At 68.2% G+C, this 25,726-nt stretch overlaps 8 protein-coding genes across 8 annotated transcripts; 6 read left to right on the plus strand and 2 right to left on the minus strand.

Moving 5' to 3' along the window:
- Window positions 1-84: 84 nt before the first annotated feature.
- Window positions 85-2,786, plus strand: RHOBADRAFT_52624 (uncharacterized protein; the record flags this gene model as incomplete). The annotated part of the gene is made up of 8 exons (XM_018416427.1): window positions 85-192; window positions 587-701; window positions 801-1,135; window positions 1,209-1,329; window positions 1,408-1,645; window positions 1,711-1,932; window positions 2,004-2,191; window positions 2,264-2,786. 8 exons carry the CDS (start codon window positions 85-87, stop codon window positions 2,542-2,544), a joined length of 1,608 nt encoding a protein of 535 aa, XP_018272694.1. The 3' UTR covers window positions 2,545-2,786.
- Window positions 2,787-3,464: 678 nt separating this feature from the next.
- Window positions 3,465-7,082, minus strand: RHOBADRAFT_42991 (uncharacterized protein; the record flags this gene model as incomplete). The annotated part of the gene is made up of 9 exons (XM_018414146.1): window positions 3,465-4,610; window positions 4,900-5,057; window positions 5,128-5,846; window positions 5,922-6,371; window positions 6,447-6,489; window positions 6,554-6,628; window positions 6,706-6,757; window positions 6,862-6,915; window positions 7,038-7,082. 9 exons carry the CDS (start codon window positions 7,080-7,082, stop codon window positions 3,465-3,467), a joined length of 2,742 nt encoding a protein of 913 aa, XP_018272695.1.
- Window positions 7,083-7,508: 426 nt separating this feature from the next.
- RHOBADRAFT_25749 (uncharacterized protein) lies at window positions 7,509-8,403 on the plus strand. Its single transcript, XM_018412711.1, has 4 exons — window positions 7,509-7,547; window positions 7,724-7,767; window positions 7,838-8,119; window positions 8,195-8,403. Exons 2-4 carry the CDS (start codon window positions 7,765-7,767, stop codon window positions 8,369-8,371), a joined length of 462 nt encoding a protein of 153 aa, XP_018272696.1. The 5' UTR covers window positions 7,509-7,547; window positions 7,724-7,764; the 3' UTR covers window positions 8,372-8,403.
- Window positions 8,404-10,230: 1,827 nt separating this feature from the next.
- RHOBADRAFT_2176 (uncharacterized protein) lies at window positions 10,231-10,813 on the plus strand (the record flags this gene model as incomplete). Its single annotated transcript, XM_018412559.1, has 2 exons — window positions 10,231-10,421; window positions 10,513-10,813. Coding segments are annotated over 2 exons (492 nt in total), but the record flags the coding sequence as incomplete, so codon positions are not given.
- Window positions 10,814-13,261: 2,448 nt separating this feature from the next.
- RHOBADRAFT_42994 (uncharacterized protein) lies at window positions 13,262-16,216 on the plus strand (the record flags this gene model as incomplete). The annotated part of the gene is made up of 16 exons (XM_018414147.1): window positions 13,262-13,394; window positions 13,463-13,488; window positions 13,585-13,597; window positions 13,669-13,793; window positions 13,867-13,937; window positions 14,004-14,024; window positions 14,110-14,210; window positions 14,271-14,337; window positions 14,395-14,700; window positions 14,973-15,069; window positions 15,156-15,424; window positions 15,525-15,712; window positions 15,790-15,878; window positions 15,943-16,008; window positions 16,071-16,136; window positions 16,202-16,216. The coding sequence occupies 16 exons, from the start codon at window positions 13,262-13,264 to the stop codon at window positions 16,214-16,216; spliced, it is 1,653 nt and encodes a 550-aa protein (XP_018272698.1).
- A 682-nt stretch (window positions 16,217-16,898) lies between these two features.
- RHOBADRAFT_64789 (uncharacterized protein) lies at window positions 16,899-18,481 on the plus strand. The gene is made up of 6 exons (XM_018418581.1): window positions 16,899-16,970; window positions 17,339-17,379; window positions 17,457-17,499; window positions 17,562-17,595; window positions 17,663-17,914; window positions 17,984-18,481. The coding sequence occupies exons 1-6, from the start codon at window positions 16,910-16,912 to the stop codon at window positions 18,255-18,257; spliced, it is 705 nt and encodes a 234-aa protein (XP_018272699.1). The 5' UTR covers window positions 16,899-16,909; the 3' UTR covers window positions 18,258-18,481.
- Window positions 18,482-19,140: 659 nt separating this feature from the next.
- On the plus strand, window positions 19,141-20,244 carry RHOBADRAFT_42996 (uncharacterized protein; the record flags this gene model as incomplete). The annotated part of the gene is made up of 6 exons (XM_018414148.1): window positions 19,141-19,271; window positions 19,404-19,548; window positions 19,617-19,678; window positions 19,744-20,004; window positions 20,069-20,122; window positions 20,199-20,244. The coding sequence occupies 6 exons, from the start codon at window positions 19,141-19,143 to the stop codon at window positions 20,242-20,244; spliced, it is 699 nt and encodes a 232-aa protein (XP_018272700.1).
- Window positions 20,245-20,564: 320 nt separating this feature from the next.
- Window positions 20,565-25,588, minus strand: RHOBADRAFT_52629 (uncharacterized protein; the record flags this gene model as incomplete). The annotated part of the gene is made up of 10 exons (XM_018416428.1): window positions 20,565-20,725; window positions 20,832-21,003; window positions 21,074-21,081; window positions 21,147-21,335; window positions 21,405-21,496; window positions 21,583-21,690; window positions 21,749-21,867; window positions 21,954-24,565; window positions 24,630-25,379; window positions 25,580-25,588. The coding sequence occupies 10 exons, from the start codon at window positions 25,586-25,588 to the stop codon at window positions 20,612-20,614; spliced, it is 4,173 nt and encodes a 1,390-aa protein (XP_018272701.1). The 3' UTR covers window positions 20,565-20,611.
- Window positions 25,589-25,726: the final 138 nt, after the last annotated feature.

A 25,726-nucleotide genomic window follows, 5' to 3' on the forward strand; every position in this document is an offset into this window, starting at 1 on the left:
AGCGAGAGCCGGTCCAACTTGGCGGTGAGCGCGCGGCGGCGAGCCTTTCAGCGCTCTCCCCTTTCACCACACCCCCCCAGCACCATGTCGGCCGCCATTCTCCCCCCCAGCAAGACCCAGTACCTCACCGTGCCCGAGACGGCAAAGGACAAGGCGTCGCTCAAGTCGTTCGACAAGGCAGAGGTGGCCAAGGTGCGCCCCCCCCTCTCCCTCCCGGTCACTTTCACGCGCCGCCTCTCTCTGGGCTCGCGCAGGGCATGGTTGCAGGGCGTGCGCGCTCGACGGGGCAGTACAGGGCGGCAGCGGTGCACGGGCGAGGGCGCAAGGGATCTCGAGGGGCTCGTGGCGAGGGCGGGCGCGCCGAGTTCGACGAGTGCGGGGTGCGCGAGTGGGACGGTCCAGTGGCGCAGCTCGCGACGAGCGGTCGGAGCGCGACGGCGAGCTACAGCACGAGCATGGCAGATGCTCTCCCCTCGCCAACCCCCCCATCCTCGACGACGCCGTCCTCTGGCCTTCGACCCGGACACTTCGCCGAGCCGCTTAACCGGACATCGAGCGCTCACCCCTGTCTCTCCTCGGCCTGCAGCACAACAAGGAGGGTGACCTGTGGATCATCGTCGACACGGCCGTCTACGATGTGTCCAAGTTTGCCGACATGCACCCGGGCGGCTCGCACGTCCTCCTCCAGGTCGCCGGCAAGGGTCAGTCTCTCGTCCCGCCCTCTCTCCCTCCCTCACGAGCATGCTCGAGGTATCGCTCAGGCGCATGTCGCTGACCCCCGTCCTCGTGCGCGCGCGCAGACGCCACCGAGGCCTTCTTCGGCATGCACCGCTCCGAGGTCCTCACCAAGTACTCGCGCTACCTGATCGGCACCATCGCCGGCGACAAGCCCCAGATCGTCCTCCCGACCAACGGCACCCTGTCGCCCGTCCCGTACGCCGAGCCGACCTGGCTCAGCGAGGGCTTCAAGTCGCCCTACTACCGTGACTCGCACCGCTCGCTCCAGAAGGCCATGCGCGAGTTTGTCGACGCCGAGGTGCGCGAGGACGCCCAGATGCACGAGAAGGACGGCAAGCGCCCGACGGTCGAGCTCGTCCAGAAGATGGGCTCGCCCGACATGAACCTCAACGCCATGGTCCGTCCCCTCGCTCCCCCTCTCTCTCGTTGGGCTTCGAGTATCGAGCTCACTTCTCGTCCCTGTCATACAGCGTCTCGGCCCGAGCAAGCTGCTCCACGGCAAGAAGCTGTTCGGCGGTGTCAAGCCCGAGGAGTTCGACTACTTCCACGAGATGATCATCTCGCAGGAGCTCGTGCGCGCCGGCGCTCGTGGTGCGTCCCTCGCTCCCTCTGTCTCTCTCTCCTCGTCCAGCACGAGAGACTGACGATGCTCGTCGACGTCCCACGCAGGCTACGCCGACGGCCTCCAGGGCGGAATGTGCATCGGCCTGCCACCCGTCATGAACTTTGGCTCGGACGAGCTCAAGCAGAAGGTCATCCCCGACGTCCTCGCCGGCAAGAAGTTCATCTCGCTCGCCATCACCGAGGCGTTCGCGGGCTCGGACGTCGCCGGCCTGCGCACGACGGCCAAGAAGACGCCCGACGGCAAGCACTACATCGTCAACGGCACCAAGAAGTGGATCACCAAGTGCGTCCCTCTCTCTCAGTGCACCCCTGAGCGTCCTTGTCCTGACCCTCGAGCCCGGTGCGCAGCGGCAACTTCTCGGACTACTTCTCGGCGGCGGTCAACACGGGCAACGGCCTGTCGATGCTCCTCATCCCGCGCGGCGAGGGCGTCGAGACCAAGCTCATCAAGACGTCGTACTCGACGACGGCCGGCACGGCCTACATCACGTTCGACAACGTCAAGGTCCCCGTCGAGAACCTGCTCGGCAAGGAGGGCAAGGGTCTCTTCGTCGTCCTGTCCAACTTCAAGTGCGTCCCGCCGCTCCCTCTCTCGACCTACCTCCTCCTCGTCGACGTACTGACACTCTACTACCTCGCAGCCACGAGCGCTGGGCCATGTGCTGCGGCTCGGTCGCCGGCTCGCGCCTCATCGTCGAGGAGTGCATGCGGTGGGCCCACCAGCGCAAGGTGTTCGGCAAGGCGCTCATCAACCAGCCCGTCATCCGCGCCAAGCTCGCCGCCATGATCTACAAGATCGAGGGCCTCCAGGCGTACCTCGAGAACGTCAGTGCGTCGCACCCTTTCGCTCCTCGTCCACCTTTTCGTCCCCTCGTCCTGACCTCCCTCCTTCCCTCGGCAGCGTTCCAGATGTGCCACATGACGTACGCGCAGCAGGCCGACCTCCTCGCCGGCCCGATCGGCCTCCTCAAGACGGCGTGCACGCGCGCGGCGGGCGAGATTGCCGACGACGCCGTCCAGATCTTTGGCGGCCGCGGCATCACGCAGAACGGCATGGGTGGCATCATCGAGATGTTCCAGCGCACGCAGAAGTTTGACGCCATCCTCGGCGGCGCAGAGGAGGTGCTCGCCGACCTCGGCGTCCGCCAGGCGAGCCGCAAGATGCCCAAGGCCGTCCTCTGAGCGGGGCGTGCTCCTCTCCCTCTCCCTCGGCCTAATTCGTCCTCCCCTCCCCTACTCGTATTCCCCCCATCCCCTCGTTATGCCCTCTCCCTCGGGCGACGTCGCCGTCGTTGTCGTCGTCCCCTCGCCGCTTTTCCGTGTTGTCCCTTTTTTCTCTCGCCCTTCGCGCAGTACCCCCTCATCTCCTCCTTCTCGACATCGAGGCTCGCGAGCCTGAAACTCACTGCAGTGCCTTCACCGCGTCTGGCTTTGTGAGAGCGAGAGGGAGCGACTGAGAAATCGAAAGCGGGCCTGCGACTTGAGAAGGCCGACTTTGGGCACCTTTCGATGCCGGATCACGGCCGCTCTCTCCCATGATGGCTTCGAGGCAGCAACGAGTGTCGAGGAGAGCGCTCGACAGCGATATTATCGCCGTCGCCAGGACAAGCTTCGACTCCATGTCGACCTTCTCAAGTCGCTGGCTCTGCTGGTTTCGAAAGCGGCGACAGCGGGCTCGATGGGCAGCAGGATCAGGTCGATTGGACACTCTCGCGCTTGCTCTCGACCGCCTGAGCACAACGAGCAGGTCATGAGAGCGTTCTCTGAGCAAGTTGAGGTGGCGGACTGACTTGCTCTCGCGCACCGGGAAGCGCACGGACCCAGAGAAATGACAAGCGGCTGCTACTGCGAAAGGAAGACAACGACGATAAGCGGCTACGGCGTGACTACAGGAGGGCGAGAGAAGGGTGACAAGGAGGGAAAAGCGAATGGGAAAGGAAAGCCTCGGTCCTGCCGACTCAGTCGCGCTTCGCGCCGACGTCGCCGACCTTGCGAGCCGCGCACGCTAACAGGGCCGCCAACACCTGCGCACAATGGTCTTTAGGTCAGGGACCGGGAAGGAGAGGGGCAGGAGGAGGAGGAAGAGGACGCACCTCAAGCCCTCACTCGCCGCAGGGCAACGTCCTCGCGTACGCCGCCTCGACCTCGGCACTCTGCCCTCCTCCCTCGGCGCCGCCGGCCGCCGCCGTTGCTCCACCGCGAGTCGAGGGCGCTGCACCGTCGCCAGCCGTCGCCGAAGCGCGAGCGGCCGCGTTGCGCTTCTCCTCATCCTCGACCATCGCCGCCAAGCGCGCTCGGACCTCCTGCGCCTTGCGCTGCGCCGCGTCCTCGGGGGCCGTCTGCTCCTCGCGCCTCTTGCGCTCGGCGCGCTGCGCCTCGACACGCTCGTTGTAGGCGACCTGGGCCTCGACGAGGGCGATGCCGCGTGCGCGCTTGGGCGTCGAGAGGCCGATGAAGCCGCCAACGTCGGCCTCGGTGCCGCCGGCGGCGGTGAAAGACGGGAAGAGAGGCGAGGGAAGGTCGCAGAGGAACGAGGCGTCCGAGTCGAGCGCGACGTGCGGGTCGAGGTTGAGGTCCGGGACGAGCGCGAGGTCGAGGTTGAGCGAGCCGCGGGGCTGGAGCGCGCGCCCTTTGCCCTTGGGCTTGGGCTTCTTGACCGAGTCGACGGCGCCGCTGCTGCGACGACGAGCCTGCGCCTCGGCGAGACGGCGCCTCGTTTCGGCCGGCTCCTCGTCCGTCCAGTCGAGCTCAACGTCCTCGGTCTCGCGCTCCCTCTTCATGCGCTCGAACGGGTCGACAGGCTTGACGTCGCTCTCGCTCGAGCTGTGGCGGCGAGCGACGACACCGGCGGCGGGCGACTTGGGCTTTTGCGGGCCGCGCTTCTTGCCCTTGTCCGAGCGCGTCTTGCGAGGCTTCTTGACCGGCTTGGACGACGGCTTCGACTCGACCTTGGGCTTGGGCTTGGGCTTCGAGACGACGGGAGGCGTGTCGTCGTCCGAGGAGGACGAGGATGGCGCCGGCGCTCGGACCGCCTTGCCCTTGCCCTTGTTCTTGCTCGAGCGCATGTCCTTGCCGCCGCCGACGGGCGCCTTGACGGGCGCCTTGGGGACGACAGGGGACGACGAGGTGAGGTCGAGCGCGTGCGGCTTCTTCTTGCTCGAGGAGGGCGCCTTGGCGGTCGTGCGGGCGGTCGACAAGGACGAGCCGAGGGTTGCGGTGGCGGCATTTGAGGGCGACGAGCGGTCCAGCTGTAGAGATTCGAGTCAGTGAGAAGCCGTAGAAGGTACGAGGAGACACGAGGCGCGGCAAATTGCTGAGAAAGAGCTAGAAGGAGGAGCCAGACGACGAAGAGAGGGATTGGCGAGGGGGCGAGAAAGCGCAGGACACGTTACAGGGCGACACTGAAAGGGTGTACAGGAGGGACGACCGCCGCGAGGAAGGGGACTAACAGGGAGAGGGACGCAGAATAGGAGGAACGGCAACTAGGGGAAAGGTAGGGAGCGCGAGGATGGAGGAAGTTGGAGCGAGTCAGCTCACCTCCTCGGCCGAGCTCGACTCGTGCTTGCGCTTGTGCGTCTTCAACTTGACGGAGCTTGACGTCGTCGCCGAGCCCTTGGCCGTCGCAGCGTCGTCGCTCGACTCGTCGTCGTCGTCCGAGTCGAGGCGGGTCTGGAAGCGGCGCTTGACGGTCGGCGCTGCGTGGATGCCGGTACGAGTCAGTCGTCGAGGCTGACGAGATGAAGGAGGAGAATCGAGGAGACGCACCGTTGCCCTTTCCCTTTCCCTTGCCCTTGACGCCCTTTCCGCCGCCCTTTCCGCCGGCGACCGCCGCACCGGGCACCGCCATGTACGCGACCCTGCCCTTCTTGCCGACGCGCTCGACGCCGTCGGCCTCGTTGTCGTACCCGCGCTCGTCGGCCTCGATCATGGCGCGCTCGTGCGGCGTCAGGTCGAGCGCGTCGAGCGAGTCGTCCTGCGCCGGCGGCGAGGGCGACGCGCGACGCTTGCGCGACGACGACGGCGAGCTCGACGCCTTGCCCTTGCCCTTGCCCTGGACGGCGGACGAGGACGAAGACGAACGTTGCGGCTCGGCGGCGCGAGCCTGCTCGGCGCGCTTGGCCACGTCGTCCTCCTGCTTGACGATCGTCGCCCAGTCGCGCATGTCGTCCTCGAGGAAGTGGCGCTCGTCGTCGTTCTCGAACTTGACCTCGTCGCCCTCGGCGTCGCTCTCCCACTCCCACTCGGCCTCGCCGCCCGAGCCCGAGCGCGAGTGCTGCCCGTCGTCGTCGTCGCTGTCACCGAGGACGATGACGCCCGGCGCCTCGGCCTTGATGCGCGGCTTGTTGTCCTCCTGCTTGACCTTCGAGGTGGACCCGACGGCGCTGGCGCGAGCGGCGGCGGCCTGCGCGCGCTTCTCGGCGTCAAGGCGCGCTTGGGCCGCCTCGGCGCGCGCGTTGACGGCGCCCTTGGCCTGCGACCTGCGCCTGCAAGTCGTCGAGCGAGTCAGTTTCGAGTCACATGAGGAGGAATGGGCGAGATGGGAAAGGACTGGGACGCACTTGAAGCTGCTCTGCGCCGGGTCGGCGCTGAGCGTCTGCCCTCCTCCCTCGGGGAACGCGCCCTTCCTGCTGACCCTCGCTCCCGGCTTGGCCGCGATCGACGTCGCCTGCGTCTGGCGGCCCGTCGCGCCCTGCTGCACGGGCGCGCCGCGCGGCTTGCTCGGCCCGGCCGTCGGCGCGCGAGGCTGGCCGCGGCGGCGACGCTTCTTGTTGGCGCCGCCGCACGTGAAGGCGGGCTCGTCGGCGCCCGTGAGCGGCACGGTGGCGTTGGTGTACTTGAGCGAACGGCCCGAGGACCAGAAGCCGTCGCCGTAGTAGCCCTTGGCCCGGAGCGCCGACAGGGCCTCGCGCAGCTGCTTGTTGACGCTCTGGAACGCGTGCGAGTGATTCATCTCGCGGACGTGGGCGAGCTCGTGGCACATGACGTAGAGGAGGAACTGGTACGGGGCGCTGCGTCGACGTGCGAGGTCTGTCAGGAGATGCTGCGCGACGAGCACGGCGAGGCGGGAAGAGGCAAAGACGCACAAGCTGCCGTCGCGACGCCTGAGCACGATCTCGATGACCTCGCCTGTGAGGCGGAAGGACGATAGTCAGGGGGCAGTTCGACAGCGAGCGAGAGAGGGAGGACGCACCAGCGTTCCAGTTGCGGCCCGCGAAAGTCGGGTTCCACTCGTGCTCGCGGAGCGAGTTGACGCCAAAGCCCCACTCTGCGTCGATCATTGCGAGTGTGCGTCAGGCTCGCGTCGGCAAGTGGGTGGGAGAGCGTGCAGAGGAGAGGACGGACGAGTCATGATCGGCTTGAATTGGGCCGCGAGCGCATCGAGGATCTTCTTGGCCTGCGGGCGGGGCGGGAGGAGAGTCAGCTTCTTCATTCCGGATCAGGCTACGCAGGACTTGCGCTCGAAGCGAGTAGGGGAGGAGGAGAGCAAGGCTGGCGCACCTGGTCGGCGTCGGGAAGGTCCTCGAGGACGCTGATGAAGACGATGTTGTCGTTCTGCAGGGTGCGCGAGCGAGTCAGTGTCCGCTGCGATATCGCGAAAGCCTCGCGCGCTGCTTGTACGGGGCAGAGCTGGGCCCGAGGCGAAGACGATCGAGGCGAGAGGACTGAGCACGCACAGGGTGAGCCTCGCGGGCGTTGATGCGCTCGTGGCCGACAGGCATGGCGACTGACGGGCTGTTGGGTAGCTGGGGGTGCTGTAGGCGAGCTCGCTCGAGGCGGTGCGACGGTGCTCAAGGCGAGTCGAGGTGGGGGTTGGACGGCGGGGAGGGAGACGAGGCGAGCGACTGCAGGAGGACCGGGTGGGCGGTGCCCTGAGGCACTGGAGCTCGACGCGTGCGCCTCGAGTGCGGCAGAGCTGGTCTCGCTGAGGGCTGGAGGTGCGCAGGACGAAGATGAGTTGACATCGGCTCGCTCGAGGACGACGACGGCCCGCACATCGCAGGAGCGCTTCTGTTTGAGCCTGCTGTACTTGCAAGACTCTACATCGCCTCACACGGTGGCCTCTCACACCGGCAGAGGTGAGCGACGAGGCGTGTCTCTGGTGGACCTCCTCCTCCCTCCTCCCTCCTCACTCCGCTCCGCGCACTCGCCCTCCAGCGCCTCTAGAGCACCCAGAGCCCACCTTTGTGAGTCACCCCAACCTCTCTGATCACCCCGCCGCACCGCTGCGCGTCCCTGGCCTCGGAACGGCCCGCCTTGTTGCACCTCCCACGAGGCGGCCATCCGCGCCCGTTTAACACGGCGGCCACGCAACAGAGCGCACCGGCAAGCAGTCCACTGACCCTCGATCACTGTCCTGCAGCCCCGTCGTCTACTACATCCCCACCCCGCCGCCTCTTCATCATGGTGCGCCGCCGTCTCCGTCCCTCCCCCCCTCCCGGCCTTCCCTCCTGACCCACACGTCGCCCTCGCACAGTCCATGAACATCGACAAGCCCCTCGACGACGTCATCGCCGAGAAGCGCAAGAACCGCGGCCCGCGCCCTCGCCGTGGCGGCTCGCGCAACGGCGCGCCCGCCACCACCCACGCCCAGGCCGCTGCCCCGGCTCCTGCCGCCGGCGGTCGTGGCCCGCGCAACGCCTCGCGCAACGACAACAACGGCACCGCCGCCGCCGCCGCCGCCACGTCGTCGCCTCACGTCGGCGACAAGATCATCGTCTCGAACCTCCCGACCGACGTCGACGAGCGCCAGATCAAGGTGCGCCCCCCTCTCCCTGCGCCTCCCCCTCTCCTCTTTCGCGATGCTGACCAAGCCCCCTCGCACCGCCCACAGGAGCTGTTTGCCACCACTGTCGGTCCCGTCCGCACCGTCTCGCTGTCGTACAACGCCCAGGGCCAGTCCAAGGGCGTCGCGACCGTCCAGTTCAACAAGTACGAGCACGCGACGAGCGCCTACGCCCAGTACAACAAGAGGCTCATCGATGGTGGTGGGTCGCTGCTGTTCCTCTAGCCTGCCCCCTCCCCCCTCCTTTCTCTTCCCCCCGAGCGCAGGTGCCGCTCGAGCCCGTTCCAGTCGACCGCCGCCTGTACCGCCGCACCAGGTCGAGGGCATCGCGCTCCCGCACGTGCGCCACGCCGCGGTGTAGCGGCCGCATCAGCCGACGTCGTCAGCCAGCGTCGGCGTCGACGGCGTGCCCGCTCCGGGCGGCGCAGCCTGTCGGGTCGAGCAGCTCGAGCGATAACCTGTACGACCCAGCGTCGCACGGCGCGTCGTTTCTGGAGAGCGATCGACGTCAATTGTGCCCGAGCAGGACGTCGAGACGACCATCGAGCCGAGCCGGGCTTGGTCACCCCGTGCTCGAGGACTCGCCGTCGACCTGCAGCTGCTCGGCGCCCTTCGACAGCGCCGTCGGCCGCCGTGGTCGAGGACCAGGACTCGGCAGAGCTCGACTCGCCGCAGGAGCAGCCCTGAGCGACGTCGTCGCTCAGCCGTTCGACCCGCCGTCGAGAGAACGTGGACCCGCCAACTCGCGCGCACAAAAGCCCCGCCCAACCCCGATCAGCGTCCTGACGACTGCCCCACGTTCTTCTTCCTCCTCTCTCCTCGCCATCCGCCTGCGCCCACGCCCGCCAACGTCGCCCTCGAACCCGCCACAGTCAAGGCCATCCGTGTCGAGGGTCCGTTCTCGTCTCGCTCGTGTCCTCCTCGCATTCTTCCCGAGCTCGTCCTGACGCCCCTCCCCCCTTCACAGTCATCGTCGACCCCTCGCGTGCCGCCGCCGCCAAGCCCCTGACTGCTCGCCTCGCGCCGGCTCCCCCCGTCAACTCGCGCGCCGCCCAGTCGTCGTGCGTCCCTCGCCCTCTCGTCCCTCCTCCTCGGCCCGCTCACTGACTCGCCCCCTCGCACGTGCAGGACCGTCGCCGCCGCCGGTGGCCAGTCGCAGCGCGGCAACCGCAAGGCGGCCGCCAACGCGGCGCCGGGCGCAGGTGCCGGTGCCGGCGGCCGCGGTGGCCGTCGCGGCGCCGGCAAGCCGCGCGAGCGCGCGCCCGAGCGGCCCAAGGCGACGCTCGAGAGCCTCGACGCCGAGATGAGCGACTGGCAGGCGCAGGTGAGCGCGACGCAGCCGGCGGCCGGTGCGGCGGCGGCCGAGGGCAGCGCCTGAGCGGGGCGGAACGGGCGGGCGAGCGAGCGCGTGGGACGTGTACTCTTTTGCTTGTAGTCGTGCGGTCACTGGAGGAGCATCGGAAACTCGGGCCTGGGTTTTGTGCTGTCCTTTCGTGCGGCCTCGAGAGCGACTTGGTCAAAGATCCGAGAGCGAGCAGACGAGCGACGAGTCGCTGCTTCGCTCGCTCACCGGCTCATCACCAGCCGCACAAGAGCTGTCGCACGACCGCCTGCACATCGAGCCGTCTCAGCAGCTGGCCTGCCCGTCGCCGTCGTCGCCTCGACCGTTGGCCGCTCCCCCACTTGGTCCTCCTCGCCCTGCTCGCCATGTCGGCCTCGCCCGACGAGCTCGCCGTTCGAGCCCTGCAGCGACCTCGCCCTCGTCCAGCCCAGCTCGTCGACGAGTGGCAGCGCTACTTTGCCGACCCGCTCCTGTCGCTCGTCGCCCTCAGGGCCGACGCCGAACAAGGCGTCCTGCACGACAAGCGCGGGCTCAGGAGCCTGTCGTGGCGGGTGCGTCCCCTTCCTCCTCCTCCTCGAGTGTACCCTCCTGCCGAGCCACCTGACCGCGACCTCGCGCGCAGTACTTCCTCGGCCTCCTCCCCGCCCCGACTCCCTCCCCGACCACGCCATCCTCGCGCGAGCCGTACGAGCTCACCCTCGCCCAGTCGCGCACCGCCTACACCGCCCTTCGAGAGCGCTACCTGCGCTCGCCCGACGGCCGCTGGGTCGCAGACGGGCCGGGAGATGCCCCGGCGACGGCCGGCAAGGGGCAGGCCAGGGTCGAGGACCTCAAGGTCAACAACCCGCTCGGCCTCGACGACGGCAACCCGTGGCAAGAGTGGTTCTCCGACCTCGAGACGCGCAGCGAGATCCGCAAGGACGTGTTGAGGACGTGCGTCGCGACCCTTTCCATCCTCGAGCGTCGTCGCCTCTTCCTTTTCTCGGACCGCGTGCTCACTCTCTTGTCCTCCCGCCCCTCACAGGTTCCCCGAGGTCGACTACTTCCGCAGCGCCGAGACGCAGGACCGCATGACCGACCTCCTGTTCATCTGGTGCAAGCTCGCGCCCGAGGTTGGCTACCGCCAGGGCATGCACGAGCTCCTCGCGCCGCTCCTGTGGTTCGTCGACTACGACTCGCTCCCGACGCCCGACGATCGAGGGCAACAAGACGGCGACGGCGGCAACGACGAGCTCGCGCACCTCGTCCTCGCGCGCGAGTGGGTCGAGCACGACACGTGGGCGCTCTTCGCCGCCGTCATGCAGTCGGCCAAGATCTTCTACGACCACACGCCGTCCGTCGCCCTCACGCCGAGGTCGTCGAGCGCGTTCCACGCGCCTGCTCAAGGCCCGTCGTCGAGCTCGTCGGCCCTCGTCCAGCCCATCGTCGCCCTCTCGTCGCACCTCCACTCGCTCCTGTCGACCGTCGACCCGCCTCTCGCCCGCGCCTTTACCGTCCTCCAGGTCGAGCCGCAGCTGTACGCGATCCGGTGGTTCCGCCTTCTGTTCTCGCGCGAGTTCCCCCTCCCGGCCACCCTCACCCTGTGGGACGCCCTCCTCGCGACCGACGGCACCTCGCTCCGCCTCGTGACGCACATCGCGCTCGCGCTCCTCCTCCGCGCCCGCGACGCGCTCGTGCGCGCCGCGACCGACGGCGACTACGGCGCGTTCGTCCAGCTCCTCCTGCGGTACCCGGCCTGCGCCGACGGCGGGTACGCGACGGCGCTCCTCGTCCGCCAGGGCCTGCACCTGCGCGACAACTGCTCGCCCGAGGGCGCACGACACGTACGGCGCGAGAACGCGGCGCTCGGGACGGCGATCGGCGAGCCGCTCTCGGACGACGAGCTCGTCGGCGAGGTGCTCGAGGCGGCGGCGCCGTATGGCGGTCGAGCGGCCGGCGCACCGGCGCATCGGCGGGCGCAGACGGTCGCGCCCGTCAACGGGCTCGGCTTCTTCGGCGGCGAGGGCGGGCTCGTGTTCGGCGACTTGGCCAAGGGCGTGCTCGCCAAGTCCGAGGCGCTCGGGATCAACAAGGCCTTGCGGGGCACGTACGACGAGATCAAGGTGCGTCCCTCAGTCACCTTCTCTCCTCTCGAGCTCGGCGCCTGACCCAGGGCCCGCCTCCCCGCAGCGAGGAGTCGCCGAGGCGCAGTCGCTCGCCGAGGAGCGCCGTCGCGCCGCTCGCCTCTCTCCCTCAGCCTCGGGCTTCTCCCAGATCCCGCAACGCGCACCATGGGGCGTGCCCTCGTCCTCCTCCTCCTCGCCGACCTCGCCACTCGCCGCTCCCGCCGACCCGCACCGCTCCCCTCCTCCGCCACCAGTCGCCGCCAAAGACGCCCTTGCCGACCTCGAGGCGATGCGCCGCGCGAGCGCAGGCATGAGTGCGGCCATCGCGAGGGCCGTCGGCGTGCTCGAGCGGGCGGTCGGGCCGGACAAGGCGCAGGAGGACGAGGTCCAAGCGGCGCTCGATGCGTTGCGGCATGTCGGCGACGTGCTCGGCGGCAGGGCCGACGGCTTCCTCGGCGTCGGCGGTGCGGCGTCGCAGGGCTCGCAGGCGAGCGCGTCGACGGCGGCGACCACGCCGAGTGGCGCACGAGCCCCGAACGGCGGGTCGAGCGTCGAGCGACCTCCCAATCTCGCCACGGCGCCGACGTCGACGTCGACCTCGCCTCGTGTCGATGCAGCGCTGCCTTCGAGGTACCTCGGCGCGCGCACCGACAAGCCGCTCCCGTCGCTCAGCCGCACGCCGCCGGCGCCCTCGCCGGCGCTCTCTCCTCCTCCTCCTCCCGCGACCTCCTCCTCGCAGGGCTCGGCCGCCTATCCTCCTGTGCCCGCCTCGTCGGCAGCGTCGTACCCTCCCTCGCCCATGCCGGCTCCGCCTCGTTCGCCAGTCGTCGCGCCTCCCCCTCCCGCACCTCCAGCACCAGCCTCGACCCTCCCCTCGTCGTCCTCCTCAACTCGCCCTCCAGCAGCCGCATCCCTCGACCCTCTCGGCGCGCTCTCCTCTCTGTAGTTAGCCCGGCTCGCGCGAGTTCCCCTGTCAATTTCAAGCCGACCGCGCACAATCTTTTCCCAGACGTTCCCTCCGCAAAGTGCGGGTTCCCGAGAGGCGAGCGCTGTGCGGGGACCGGCTTGCAATCAGAGCTGTGCGTCCGTGTGTGTGCTCGACGAGGAGAGCGGTTGCGGCGACTGGCTCGCTGCAGACTCGGCGGTTCCGCGGGCGCGAGGTCCGTGCGAGGCTTTCCGCTTGTCCTCATCTTCCGCTCGACGCTCGACGCGACGGCCAGTCTAGCGCTTGCTTGCGGCGAGGCTGATTGCGTCCGTCGTCACATGGTGTGCGGGGCATCGACCCGGGTGCGCCGGGCGGGTCTGCGGCCGACACCGTCTGCGGTGCTCGAGCGCGTGGCTTGCGGGCGCAACTCTCAAGGGCTTGAGGGCATCGATTGGCATACTTGCAAGCACCGCGCGAGCTGCTGAGGAACGAGGAGCTGCCGTGGAACGCAGAGAGCCGACGATTTGAGAAGGTCGGCTTGCTCAAACGCCTCCTCCCCTCGAACCGATCGGCGTTCGTACGGTCCGCGACCAAAAATAGGTCCGTATCTCGCGCGCTCGCGGCGGCGCAAAGCGTGGTTCGGTCCCTCTCCCCCCTCTCTTCCCCTCTCTGTCCTCCACTCGCTATCTCGCTTCGAACGCCGTACCCTCACCTCGCACACCACTCGCGGCACTCGAGCACACATGGCCGACTACGCCGCCGACCCGGAGAAGGGCCACCAGACGACGTTCGCGACGGGCGAGAAGGGCGTCGCCGCCAATGGGCAGGTCGTTCTTCGCGGGCTCGACCAGGACGCGCCCGAGGGCGCTGTGCACCGTGCGTCGCCGCTCCTTGTACTCTGTCACATGCGCCGAGCGTCCCTGACGTGTCCTCTCACCGCGCAGGCAACCTCAAGTCGAGGCATCTCCAGGTGCGCCTCGTCGCTATCTCGGCGTGCTCTTCCCGGGGCTCAACCTCGGCGCACCTCGACTGACACCGCCTTGCCTGCACATCCCTCGTCTCGCAGATGATTGCCATCGGTGCGTCCCGGACTCGCTGCAACTTGGGAGCCGTCGTCGAGCCGGACTGACCTCGTCCTCCTCGCGCGCAGGTGGCTGCATCGGCACCGGTCTCTTCGTCGGCGCTGGAGGTGCGCTCGCCAACGGTGGACCGCTCGGCCTCTGGCTCGGCTACTCGATCATGGGCTGGTGCGCACCGGACCCCTCCCTCCTCCTCGTCGAGCCGCCGCCTGACCTCGCTCCTCCTGTCCTGCAGCATCGTCGGCACGATGATGGTCGCCCTCGGCGAGATGACGACGCTCTACCCTGTGTCTGGAGCGTTCACGCACTACTCGGCGCGCTTCGTCGACCCGGCTCTCGGGTGCGTCGAGCTCTTTTCTCCCTCACCGTCCCGCACGTGACTGACTCGCTCTACGTGCGCACACAGCTTCGCCCTCGGCTGGAACTAGTGCGTTGTGCTCCCTCGGTGTGCAGGAAACGAGGAGGCGGTTCTCGGACGGCGCACTGACCCCTCTTTTGTCTCCCTCCCGCAGCTGGTACTCGTACGCCATCACCCTGCCGACCGAGATCACGGCCGCCGCACTCGTCATTCAGTTCTGGCGCGACGACATCAACGTCGCCGTTTGGATCTCGGGTGCGTCGTCGTTGTCGTCCCTCGCGCGGCACGACTGACTCGTCTCGCCCTCGTCTACAGTCTTCTACGTCGTCATCTGTAGCTTCAACTTCTTCGGCGTCCGCGCTTATGGCGAGGCCGAGTTCTGGTGCGTCCTTGCCGTCCAGGTCGTCGCCGTCATCGTTACTGACTCTCTCCCTCCCAGGTTCTCTATCCTGAAGATCATCACGATCATTGGACTCATCCTGCTTGGCATCATCATCACGGCCGGCGGTGTCCCGGGCACGGACCCCATCGGCTTCCGCTTCTGGCACCAACCGGGCCCCTTTCAGCAGCAGTCCGGCATCCCTGGGTCCAAGGGCCGCTTCCTCGCGTTCTGGACGACGCTCGTGCAGGCCGCCTTCTCGTACCTCGGTACCGAGATTGTGGCTCTCACTGCGGGGGAGGCCGAGAATCCTCGTCGCAACGTCCCCAAAGCCATTCGCCGCGTCTTCTTCCGCATCATCTTCTTGTGCGTCCACCTTCTTCTTGTCTATCGCCTGGGCGTTCGAGGTGTTTGAGGGCGAGACAGCGTCCACCTTCTGGTCGTCTGTCGCCTGGGCGTTCGAGGTGTTTGAGGGCGAGACAGGGACTGACCATCTCTCCCCCGCTCGCGCCTCTTCCTTCCCCTCACTCCCTCCTTCTTCGCTCTCTCTCTCCTCCTCGCCTTTCTCGCGCCCTCTCTCCGCACTCGTCCTCGCCTCCTCTCGTGCGTCCTCGACCTCGTCGTCGGCCAACTCGCAGCTACATCATCGGCACCTTCGTCATCGGCCTCATCGTCTCGCCCGACGACCCCAACCTGACCAACGGTGACGGCGTCAACGCTTCGCCCTGGGTCATTGTGCGTCTCGTCTCGCTGTCGTTCGGGCCGAGGAGGCAAACCCTGACCGTCGTTGCCGTTGCGGCCCCTTCGTCGTCTCCCCGCAGGCCATCAAGAACGCCGGCATCCAGGGCTTGCCGTCGGTCGTCAACGCTGCGGTGCTCCTCTCGGCCTTCTCGGCGGGCAACTCGGACCTTTACGCCAGCTCGCGTACGCTGTATGGCCTCGCGTGCGACGGCAAGGCGCCCGCCATCTTCCGCCGCTGCACCAAGGGCGGTCTCCCGATCTACTGCGTAATCATCACGGCCGCCATCGGCCTCCTCGCCTACATGAACGTGTCGACGGGCTCGACGACGGCGTTCAACTACCTGTCCAAGTGCGTCCCGCTCTCGCCCTCTCTTCCGTTGCCTGGCCCCTTCCCCTGGTCGCCCTCTCCTTCCCTTGCCTCGCACTGACTCTCTCTCTCTCTCACTCAGCCTGTCGTCCATCACGGGCTTGATCACCTGGGCCTGCATCAACTACAGCTACATCCGGTTCTACCACGGCCTCAAGTTCCAGGGCATCTCGCGCGACGACTTCCCGTTCAAGGCGCCGCTTCAGCCCTACGCCTCGTACTTTGGCCTCGTCGCCATCATCCTCGTCATCATCTTCAACGGCTACACCGGTGCGTCCCTTCTCTCTCGTCCGGACCACCTTGCGTCAGAGCCGTCACTCACCTGTCCCGCCCGCTCTCGCGCACAGTCTTCCTCGACGGCAACTGGAACACGGGCGACTTTATCGTCGCTTACATCACGCTCGTCATCTTTGCTGTCCTCTTCGTGTTCTGGAAGGTGCGCCTCGGTCCTCCCGCTCGCCTTTCGACGCCGACGTTGACCTCGCTTTCTCGTGCCGCAGCTCTTCAAGCGCACCAAGTTCGTTCGCCTCGAGGAGATCGACTACACGACCGGCAAGCGCGAGCTCGTGCGTCTGCCTCCCCTCTCTCGGGCGCCCAACGTCGCACTGACCCTCTCGTTCCCGTGCAGGACGCCGTCGCCGACGAGGAGGCGGCGCGCTTCGTCCCTGCGACGACCTGGTACGGCAAGATCTGGGTACGTCTGCTCGTCGTCCACTTCTTTCAGACGCACTCGCTCACGCCTTGCTCCCCATCTCGCAGGACTTTATCATGTGAGCGTGCTCGAGCCGCTCGCGCCCTTGTTCTCTTTGCGTCTCTCTATTCTCCTTCATCAGTACCCCTCCCCCGGCGCGGCCAGTCCTGCAACTCGCACGCTCTCTCTCTCTCTCTCTCTCTCGATCTGGGCGTCGTCTTCATCGCGAGGAAAGCTGGGCGAGCAACTTGAGAGGGTCCGAGAGTCGACCTTCTCAAGTCACTCGTCCGCCGTTCAGCCTCGAGCTGAGGCGGGCGGTAGCAGTGACGAGTCGTCCAGAAGGAGAGCGACGACGTGCAGCTGCAAGATGCGCAGGCGAGTTGCGCCGACCTTCCTCGATCCGGTCGACGGTCGCGAGGAGGCCCGCAACCTCCTCCGTGAAGCGTGAGGGCTCGGGCACGTGGACCGACGACTGACAGGACGAGCAAGCGGACAGGGCGACCTCGTGAGAGCTTGCCGAGAGCCTTGCACGAGCGAGCGAGCGCGAGAGAGAGGAGGAGCTTGAGCGAGGAGGGAGGGCTTGGTCCTTGGAGCTGCTGCGGTGCGAAGTGGAGCTGTGTACGACGCACGGAGATGAGACAGGCTGGCTCGACTTGGCAAGGCCTCGGTCGAAACTCGAGCGAGCGGCCGCGGCGTTGCCGCCACTCTCCCCTCCCTTCCCCTCCCTCTCGCTCCCTCCACCCACTCCTCGTCGTTCGAGTTCCGCCTCCTGCAAGATGCGCTCCTTCTCCGTCGCTGCCTTCCTCGCCGCTGCCGGCACCGCCCTCGCCCAGTCGTGTGCGTCCCCGCTCGCCCTTCCTCTTCCCCTTCCCCTCCTCCCCAAGCCCCACCTCGCCCGCCCTCGCAGCCGTCTCTCGCCCGCCACCGGTCGTCGTCGGCCTCGCCAACCCGCACGATAAGGCCCAGCGATGCACTCAAGGTGCTCGCGGGCAGCTGCGCGGCCGCACGCTGCGAGCAAATCGCTCAACCCGTGCGAGGGCGGCCTCGGCATCTTGCTGGATCGCTCGGCGATTGGCGCCTGCGCCTGCGCACCTGTCCTTGGACTCGGTCGGCGAGGGCTCGGAGGGCAGAATGGACGAGCAGGACTGGGCCGGGCGCGAGCGGGCACTCGAGACTGACCTCTTTCTTCGCCCTTCCGTCCGCAGCGCTCCTCATCAACACGCCGCAGCCCCTCTTCCAGTGCCAGGTTCGTCCACCGTTGTTCCTCATCGGCGAGCAACTCGAACCGAACGAGCCCTGACCCTCGTCCTCGTCCTCGCGCAGCCGTACCTCGTCACTTGGTCCGGCGGCTCGGCGCCCTACTACGGTGCGTCCTGAGCCTGCATTACCTCTCCCTCTTCTCTCACTGACGCGCCGTCGTCTCTGCAGTGCGCGTCGTGCCCGGTGGCTCGCTCGCGGGCCCGTGAGTGCTACCCGCCGCTCCTCTCGTCGTCGACGACGACCTCTCTGACATCCTTCTCCCCGTTCAGCGTCCTCGCCACCCTCGACTCGCAGCCGACGACCGACACGTCGTTCACGTGGACCGTCAACATCCCCGCCGGCACCGAGATCACTCTCACCCTGTCGGACTCGACCGGTGCGACCGCCGCGACCGCCCCTGTCACGATCCAGCAGGGCGACAACTCGTGCCTCGGCGTCAGCTCGTCGTCGGGTCTCGCCTCGTCGGGCGCGGCCACCAACTCGCAGTCGACGCCGTCGGCTACGTCGCTCATCCAGTCGTCGTGCGTCCACTCTCGCCCGACCTCGTGAGAGTCCTGGACTCAGACACTGACTCGCTCTCTCGCGTGCAGGACTGGCTCGGCCGCCTCGAGCTCGGTCTCGAGCGTCGCCTCGTCCGTCTCGTCGGCCGCCTCGTCGTCGGCTTCGTCCATCTCGTCGTCGGTCTCGTCGCAGTCGTCGTCGAGCGCTTCGTCGGCTTCGTCTGCCTCGCAGCCGTCGTCGACCTCGCCCACCGCCACCGGCACTGCCCCGTCGCAGAGTGCCTCGGGCAACTCGGGTGCGGTCCGCACCGCGGCTGGCTCGGCGCTCGCGTTCGTCGCCGGCGCCCTCGCCCTCGCCGCCTAATCGCGTCCTCCCTCCCTCCTCGCCTCCTCACCCACCGTCACCCTTATAGCCTCGCCCCTCGTAATCCCCAGGACATTGCCTCTCGCTCTGCCTAGTGCCCCCCTCCCCCATCTCGACGGAAATCCTCGCCTCGCGTTCCTCGCCCATCCTCTCAATCACCCGTAGTGCCCCCTTTCCTTCCTCTTCCCTTCCGTACTGCATGCGTCGCTCCTTATCCTTCGTGCACCTTTGTGTCTGTGAGCGACCGAGCGAGAGAGAGCGAGGCAAGCTGTCGATAGCGAGCTCGCGCTTCCCGCGCTCCTCTCGTTCTCTGAGCGGGCGAACAGCGCGGCCGTGTGAGCCTCCCTGTTGCGTCGGTTGCACATACTCTCTTCCCAGGTCACGCCCGCGATAGAGAGGCGCGTCGCCAGCAGGCGAGAGGAGCGAAGGCGCGGTCAACGTAGTTGGACCGCTGCGGCTTGCCGTCGCGCGCTCGCACCCCGTCCGTTTCAGCCGGGGCCTCGTCTGCTGCCGCTTCCTCGCGCGCACGGCTCAGATTCGATCCAGCTGCTGCTCAGGAAGCTCTGCGGAACCTCGACGTCGCTCGCAGAGCGAGAGGCTCGACACCAGCTCGCTTGCGCCTCTCGACGTCGGAAGCCCGCATCAAGCGGTGCTCGAGCCGCTTTACCCCGGGCTCTCGCAGTCGTCAATGCGGAGCTCGGCAGGGCTCGATCCGCTCGTCGGCGAGGGCGAGAACCTCCTCTCGGTCGGTCGTCGCATCGACTCGGGCAGCTCGCTCACTCTTTCTCTTCCTTTCTCTCCCTCCTCTCCTTCGCTCCGCTCGCCGCCTGCGACCTCGTCCTTCCACCTCGACTCTCTCTCGTTCAGCTCTCGCCCCCTCGCCATGGTCCGCACCGCCACCGCCCTGTTCGCCGGCGCCGCCCTGTTCGGTGCTCGCGCCGCGTTTGCGCAGACGACGATCCAGTCGCCGGCGCTATACCAGTGCACGCCGGCGTCGTTTGAGTACACCTGCGCGTGCGTCCCACTCTCTGTCACCCTGTCTGGAGCGGTGTACGAGCGAGGGCGAGGTGGACTGACTCTCGAGCCCCCTCCCCTCCCCGCACTCTCGCTCCTCCTCTTGTCGAACCGCATCGCCCGCCATCACAGCGCCGCGCCCTGCTCGGTCGTCGCTCGCCCCTCCGACGACCCGACCGCGCAGATCGCCGACCTGGGTCAGGCCACCTCGCCGTCCGGCGCGCTGTCGTGGACCGTCTCGGTCGCAGAGGGAACCCGCGTCACCGTCTACATCACTGTGCGTGGCTCTCTCTCCTTCCACAGAGCGTCACAGTATGCCTGACCTCGCCCCACGTCGGTCGACAGGACACGAACGGCGCGGTCGGCAACGGCGCGCCGACCACCGTCTCGGGCGGCTCTTCCTCGTGGTGCGTCTCGCTCCCTTTGCCGCTCCCGATCTGCACAATCACTCACCCACGCTCCTACCCTGCAGCCTGAGCGGCGGTGGCGCGAGCTCGTCGGCGGCGGCCGACTCGTCGAGCGCCTCGTCGTCGGCGTCCGAGGCCGCTTCGTCGTCGGCTTCCCAGGCCTCGTCGTCGGCGTCGGCCGAGTCGAGCTCTGCGGCGTCGTCCTCCGAGTCGGCTGCGTCGTCGGCGGCGTCGAGCGCGTCGTCGGCGAGCAACGCCGTCTCGTCGGTCGCGTCCAGGGCGTCGTCGGCCATCAGCAGCATGACCGCCAGCGCGACCGGTACCACGTGCGTCCTGAGTTTTTCTCTCTCCCCTCCAACGTGACCGTACTGACGCGAGCTCGTCCTGCAGTCCCTCCCAGTCGGCCGCCCCGGACTCGGGCGCCGCCTCGCTCGCGTTCAACGGGTGCGTGCGGCTCTCGAGCCTCTCTTTCTCGCCCGCGACCGTCGCACTGACTGGCCCTTTGCGGTACTTCGTGCAGCGCCCTCGCCGTCGTTGCCGCCCTTGCCGTCGTCCGCCTCGCCTGAGCGCCCACCAGAGCAAGCCCACGTCGACAAGCGTACCCGTAGTTTTCTCCTCCCTCCTCCCCTCGCTTAATCCGCCACACTTTCCTCGACTCGCCGTCCATGGCCACTACACTCTCGACGGATCCTCCCCTTTCATCTAGAGTCTGCTCTCTCGCCCCTGCCTTTGTCTTTGTTGAGCTCCCCTTCCCTGCGCTTCTTCCCTCTCGTTCGCCTTCTCGGTCTGCAATCGCTCGTCTCGCTCCTCTCCTGAGTGCATCGACGACCTCGAGAGATACCGAGAGCTAGACAAGACTCTCGCGGCTCTCGAGAGCGCAGCAAGAAAGGGAGAGCAAGCTAGAGCGCCTGGCCCAAGAGGATAAGTCGTCTTCTACAGCTGCCCCTCACCGATGCCCATCTCCTCCTGCAGCGCCGCAACGTGCTTGCTGCGCAGGCTCGACACCTCGCGGTCCTTGACGACCGACGCGAGGTCCTCGCACGCGACCTGCAGCGGCAAAGACGAGGTGCAAGAGTCAGGGTCCGTGCGGCGAGGCCCTCGAGCGAGTCGAGTCGGCGGGACGAGGGACGAGAGACGAGGGAGGAGGACGCACCTTGAGGAGCCGGTCGGCGTTCCACAGGCCCGCCGGGAGCTGCCCGAGGAGAGCGTACAGGCTCGCGGCCGAGTCGCACTCGAGGAGGTCGGCTTCGTGCAGCTTGAGGATGGCGAGCGCGATGCGGAACAGGAAGATGGTGCCGTGGATGAAGAAGAGGTCCCAGACGCGGCTGTGTGACGGCAACGAGGGGCTGTCAGTCGAGGAGGAGGGAAAGAGAAGAGAACCGGAAGGGGACGCACAGGAGAGTCTGCAGGACGGACAGGTCGTCAGTTTCGGCGCACATAGAGATGAGAGGAGAGAGAGAGGGCGCACCTGAATGGGCAGACTGTCTGTAAAAAGGCTCAAGAACCACCCGAACGAGATCGCCGTCAACTCGACGCACTGCTCCTCGAGGTGTCCGGCGAGCTTGGGCAGCGTGCGTGCGACGAGGTCCTGCAGGACTTGCTGGTCGGCGCGAGAGACGAGTAGATGCGAGGTGTAGTAGTCGGACGGGAGGATGTTCTGCGGGACGACGAGACAGGTGAGTGTTCGTCCGGAACGAGGACGAGGTGAAGGTCCGAGCGGGCGCACCTCGATGATGCACACGAGCACCCAAAAGGCGTCCTCCTCGGCAGGGTGCGTCAACAGGAGAGTCGCGACGAGGTTATTCATGCCCTGGCAGTCTGCAGGTTGGAAGAGAGTGAGCTCGACGTCCGACTTTCTCCTCGTCGAGAAGGAGAGCTGGAAAAGGAGAACAGGCACGACGCACAGCCAATCTTGGGGTTGCGCCTCGAGTAGGCGACGAGGACGTTGCGCAGCTTGGCGACGCCCGGCCCGTTGCCGGCGAAGAAGACGTTGGTCGGGAAGGTCCGGTGGCCTGCAGGACGAGTTTGTCAAAGAGCGCACGGCGACAAAGACGGGACGAGGAGACGTACAGTCCATGTCGATCTGCTTGAGGCACTGCGCCTCGGCGGGCGTTGAAGGCTGAGCGAGCCGCTCCTGGTACACGCCCGGCTCTCGAGCCTCGTTGGCGCTCGAGCACTCGCCCCAGATCCTGCAGGCCGTCGAGCACGTCAGTGCCGGTCACTGTTGCAACCAGGATCGGGAGAGGAGGGGGGAGAGAGAGAGAAGAGGACGCACTTGGGCCGGTACGCGATCGGGATGCCCTTGCGCACGAGGTCCTTGAACTCGCTCCAGTCCTCCTTCTTGCCCTTCTTCTCGGTCCCCATCTGCGCGACGCCGACGAGGTTCTCGCTCGCCCACCCTTCCTCGCCGCCGCCTGAGCCGCTCGCGCTCGCCGCCTCGTCCCCTGCGACCGCCGCGAGCCAAACCGACTTGGGCCGGTCGCGCGCGACGCCGGGGCCGCCGCCGGTCGACACCTCGTCGTTCGACATGTCCGACAGGTGCTGCGCCTTGATCTTGGCGAGCTTGGCCTGCCGGCGGCGGATGAAGGCGTCCCACGCGTCCTGCTGCACCTTGTCGACCGCGTCCGTCATGCTGCGGAGCTGGGCGAGGAGCGCGCGCATGCTCTGCGGCCCCGCCGCCGCCGTGCTGCTCGTGCCGCTGAGCGCTCTCGACTCGGTCGAGGCCGTCGTCGAGGATGAAGGCGCGCGGACGAGTTTGGCGGGACGTGCGCTCGGGCCGCTCGAGGTCGAGGCCGTAGCCGGGCCAGTCGCGGACGAGGTCGGGGCCGGGTCGCGCGGCGACGGCGAGCGCTGATCAGGCGTGGCGGGCGTCGAGAGCGTCTTGTTGGCCTCGGTCGTGGGCGTGAGGCCGATCGCCTCGCGCAGCGCGTCGAGCTGCGGCTGCACCTCGAGCTCGGTCGGCGGCGTGAGGAGCGTGTCGACGCGGTTGGGCTGCTGCAGGGCGGTGGCGGCGGGCAGGTCCTTGATCGACGGCTTCTTGACCGACCTCGAGCCGGCCTTGGTCGACTGGCCGTCCTTGCGCCGCCGGCTCTCCTTGAGCAGCTCCATGCCCGCCCGGACGTCGTAGATGAAGCCGTATCGGTCGATCATGGGCCCGTCGCCGTCCTCGTCGTCGGTCGCCGGCGCGCCGTCGCGAGCCGCCGACGCCGACTGGTACGACGGCTTGACTAGCGCGAGCGACGGCGGCGCCGCCTCGCCCGAGATCGTGTCGAGCTCCATCGTCTGCACGCCGCCGCCGCCGGCCGTCGACGTGAGGGTCGCAGTATGCGGGACGAGCGGCGACGGCTGGTGCGAGGCGGTCATGGCGGGCAGGGACGCCGAGGACGCCGAGATGGACACGTGCGTCGCCGGGGTCGACAAGGCGGGTTGCGCGAAGGGCGAGTAGCGCGAGAGGGACAGGGAAGGTAGGCGAGGGAAGACGGTGAGGTTGGGCTCGGGCGCGGGCGATCCTGCCGCCGGCGACGAGGTCGAGCTGCTCGCGCTCGAGGTGCTCGCGGTCCCGCCGGCGCCGAGGCCGAGCGCTCGACTGAGCGTCCCGCGCGCCGCCGCAACGTAGCTCGAGTCTGTCGATGGCGCGGCGCGACTCGGGCCGTCAGGCGGCGCCGAGTAGAGCGGAACGCCGGGGACGAACGACGGGTGCGCCTCGCCGCCGCGAGCCGACGATCGCGCCTTGATGGTCGCCTCGCCCTCGTCGTCGCCGAGCGCTCGAGTGCGCTTGGCGGCCTCTCTCGGCTCGTCGGGCAGAGAAAGGCTCTTCGACGACGGCGAGCGAGCGGGCGACGCCGGGTGCGACTTGCCGCCGAGCCGGTTCGGCGACGCCATCGACGGCGCCGAGATGGTCGACGTCGTAAGAGGCGTCGAGAGGATGGTCGAGGCCGTGCCCTGCGCCGCGGCGGAAACCATGGAGGGCGGCGGCCCGGGACTGCGAGCCCGAGTCAGGGTGGGCGAGTCGGGCGGGTGGAGCGAGGGCGACGAGGCGCTCGAACGACGACGATCTGGGCTGACGGCGGACGAGGCGGTCGGGGTGATTGGGTCGAGCGCGCGGCTTGTCGAGGGAGGGGACGAAGGCGCCGAGGTCGGCAAGGTCGTGGCGAGGGTCGAGCGGGTGCGGCACGAGTGCCGGCTCGACGACGGCGATACAGGGACGTCCTGCGTCGACGGCCCCGTACTCGACGCGGTCGACGAGCCGCGAGGGCGACCGCTGCTCGCCCGCTCCTCCACGTCGTCGCCGCCATCGCCTTCCTCGTCCACGCCTCCTGGATCTTCTGCCTCTCCCTCGCTCGCCCGTCCCTCCTTGATACTCCCCGTCCCACTGCGCCCCCAGCTCTTCCACCCGAGCCACTCGCCGTAGCCCGCTCGCCCGGACGCCGTGCTGCTCACGCTCCGGATGCTGCCCGAGCGGCCCGAGCGCTTCTTGGGCGACGGCGAGTCGACCGCCGTAGGTGGCACGGGCGCCGAGCTCGTCGCGGTCGGCAGGGGAGGCGCCGAGGCGGACGTCGAGGACGTGGGCGCCCCGGCGATGTAGCCGACGAAGCGCGCCGACAGCGACGCGTGCCGCGGCCGGACAGGCTTGGACGTCGAGGGGATGACGGGAGGGTCGGGCGCCGAGGTGGACGGTGCGACGGTACCGGTCGCCAGGGGCAAGGACGACACGGACGCGGCGTCGGACGGGTCGTCGAGGGTCGAGGTCGACGGGACGGGCAGCGAGACGGCGTGCGAGCGGATCGAGGCGGTGTCGCTAAGCTCTGTCGGCTTAGGGCTCGACAGGCCCAAGTCGAACGCGTTGGACGAGATGGCCTCGGTGAGGTCCTCGATGTCGAGGTCGACCTGTGCAGGGTCCGGGTCAGTGCTGGGCCCGCGACAGAGTTTGACGAGGAGAGACAGGGCGCACCTCGACTTGGGCAGGTCCTTCAGGAGCCGCCTCCCCCTCGCGCGCCGGGAGCTCGATCCGCCACTCGTCCTGGCTCTTGCCCTCGCCCTCGCCCTTGGCCCGTCGCCTCGCCTTGCTCAGGCTCCCTCCCCTGCCCTCCTGTTCCCGCAGCTCGGTCCTCGCGCGCACCTTTGCGCGCTCGATCTCACCCTCGCTCGCCGTCTTCTCGGCCGCGAGCGTCTCGAGCGCTCGCAGCTCGGCGCGCCCTTCTCGCAGGGACGCCTGCGCTTGCTCGAGCTGCGCCGAGAGCGCCTGCGCAAGGGCGACGAGGTGCCCGAGCGGAATGGAGGTGAGGGCGACGGGTTGAAGGGCATGCGGCGGCGCCGGGAAGGACAGGTGTCGGGGAAGAGGGGTGGAAGGGGACGGGGACGGCGAGGAGGCGGCTCGAGAGCGCGTCCCGCCCGAGGTGATGGTGGGTGGTCGATCGCGGCTCTCTCGCCTGGAGGTCGTCGAGGCGGGCAGGCCGAGCCCGATGCCGCCCTCGACGCCTTGCGAGCTGCTCGAGCGGGCGAGGAGGGTCGCGACCGATGTCCGACGCGAGAACTCGGCCGTCGGCGAGTTGTCGGGTGGCGAGGCGGGGAACAGGGGTGGCGTATTGTCGGTGCGCGAGTTGAGTAGGTCGTCGCGCGGGTCGGGGAAGAAGACGGTCGTCGGCGCGTCGAGAGGTGGGGAGAGGGGGTGGTCGTGCGACGCCGGCAACGCTGTGCGAGGCTGCGACAGGGTTCAGGTTGATCAGTGGGTAGCCCTGATGGCTGTGCTGCTCCTCGCCACGACCCCTGAAGCCGGGACCAGGGCGCGAGCGATGAGGTCGTCTCCTCGTCGAGAACCATTCAGGCCAGCCGACAGCGACAGGGGCTCTGACGAGGGGGCTTGGGGGCTGAGGCGGTATGCAAGAGAGCTTGTGGACGCACCTGGGTCATCGCAGCTGCGTCTCTGCGCTGTCTGCACGCCTCGACTCGTGCGCCTGGCCGATGAGACGCGAGGTGATGATCGAGAGCGGGCGCTGGCGAAAGGCGGTCGGCTGGCTCGGCTGAGCTGGTGGTGGATGGCGCGGGGTC

This window comes from Rhodotorula graminis, assembly GCF_001329695.1.
Source record: "Rhodotorula graminis WP1 unplaced genomic scaffold RHOBAscaffold_4, whole genome shotgun sequence".
In the NCBI taxonomy this organism is placed as follows: Eukaryota; Fungi; Basidiomycota; class Microbotryomycetes; order Sporidiobolales; family Sporidiobolaceae; genus Rhodotorula; species Rhodotorula graminis.

What these genes read in the sequence shown, in the direction of transcription:
- RHOBADRAFT_25749 (XM_018412711.1), top strand. An exon ending in TCGACGAGCGCCAGATCAAG is followed by an intron (nt 8,120 to 8,194) that starts GTGCGCCCCCCT and finishes CACCGCCCACAG; the next exon opens with GAGCTGTTTGCCACCACTGT.
- RHOBADRAFT_64789 (XM_018418581.1), top strand. Translation starts at nt 16,910, where the DNA reads ATGCGCTCCTTCTCCGTCGCTGCCTTCCTCGCCGCTGCCGGCACCGCC. An exon ending in AGCCCCTCTTCCAGTGCCAG is followed by an intron (nt 17,380 to 17,456) that starts GTTCGTCCACCG and finishes GTCCTCGCGCAG; the next exon opens with CCGTACCTCGTCACTTGGTC. An exon ending in CGGCTCGGCGCCCTACTACG is followed by an intron (nt 17,500 to 17,561) that starts GTGCGTCCTGAG and finishes TCGTCTCTGCAG; the next exon opens with TGCGCGTCGTGCCCGGTGGC.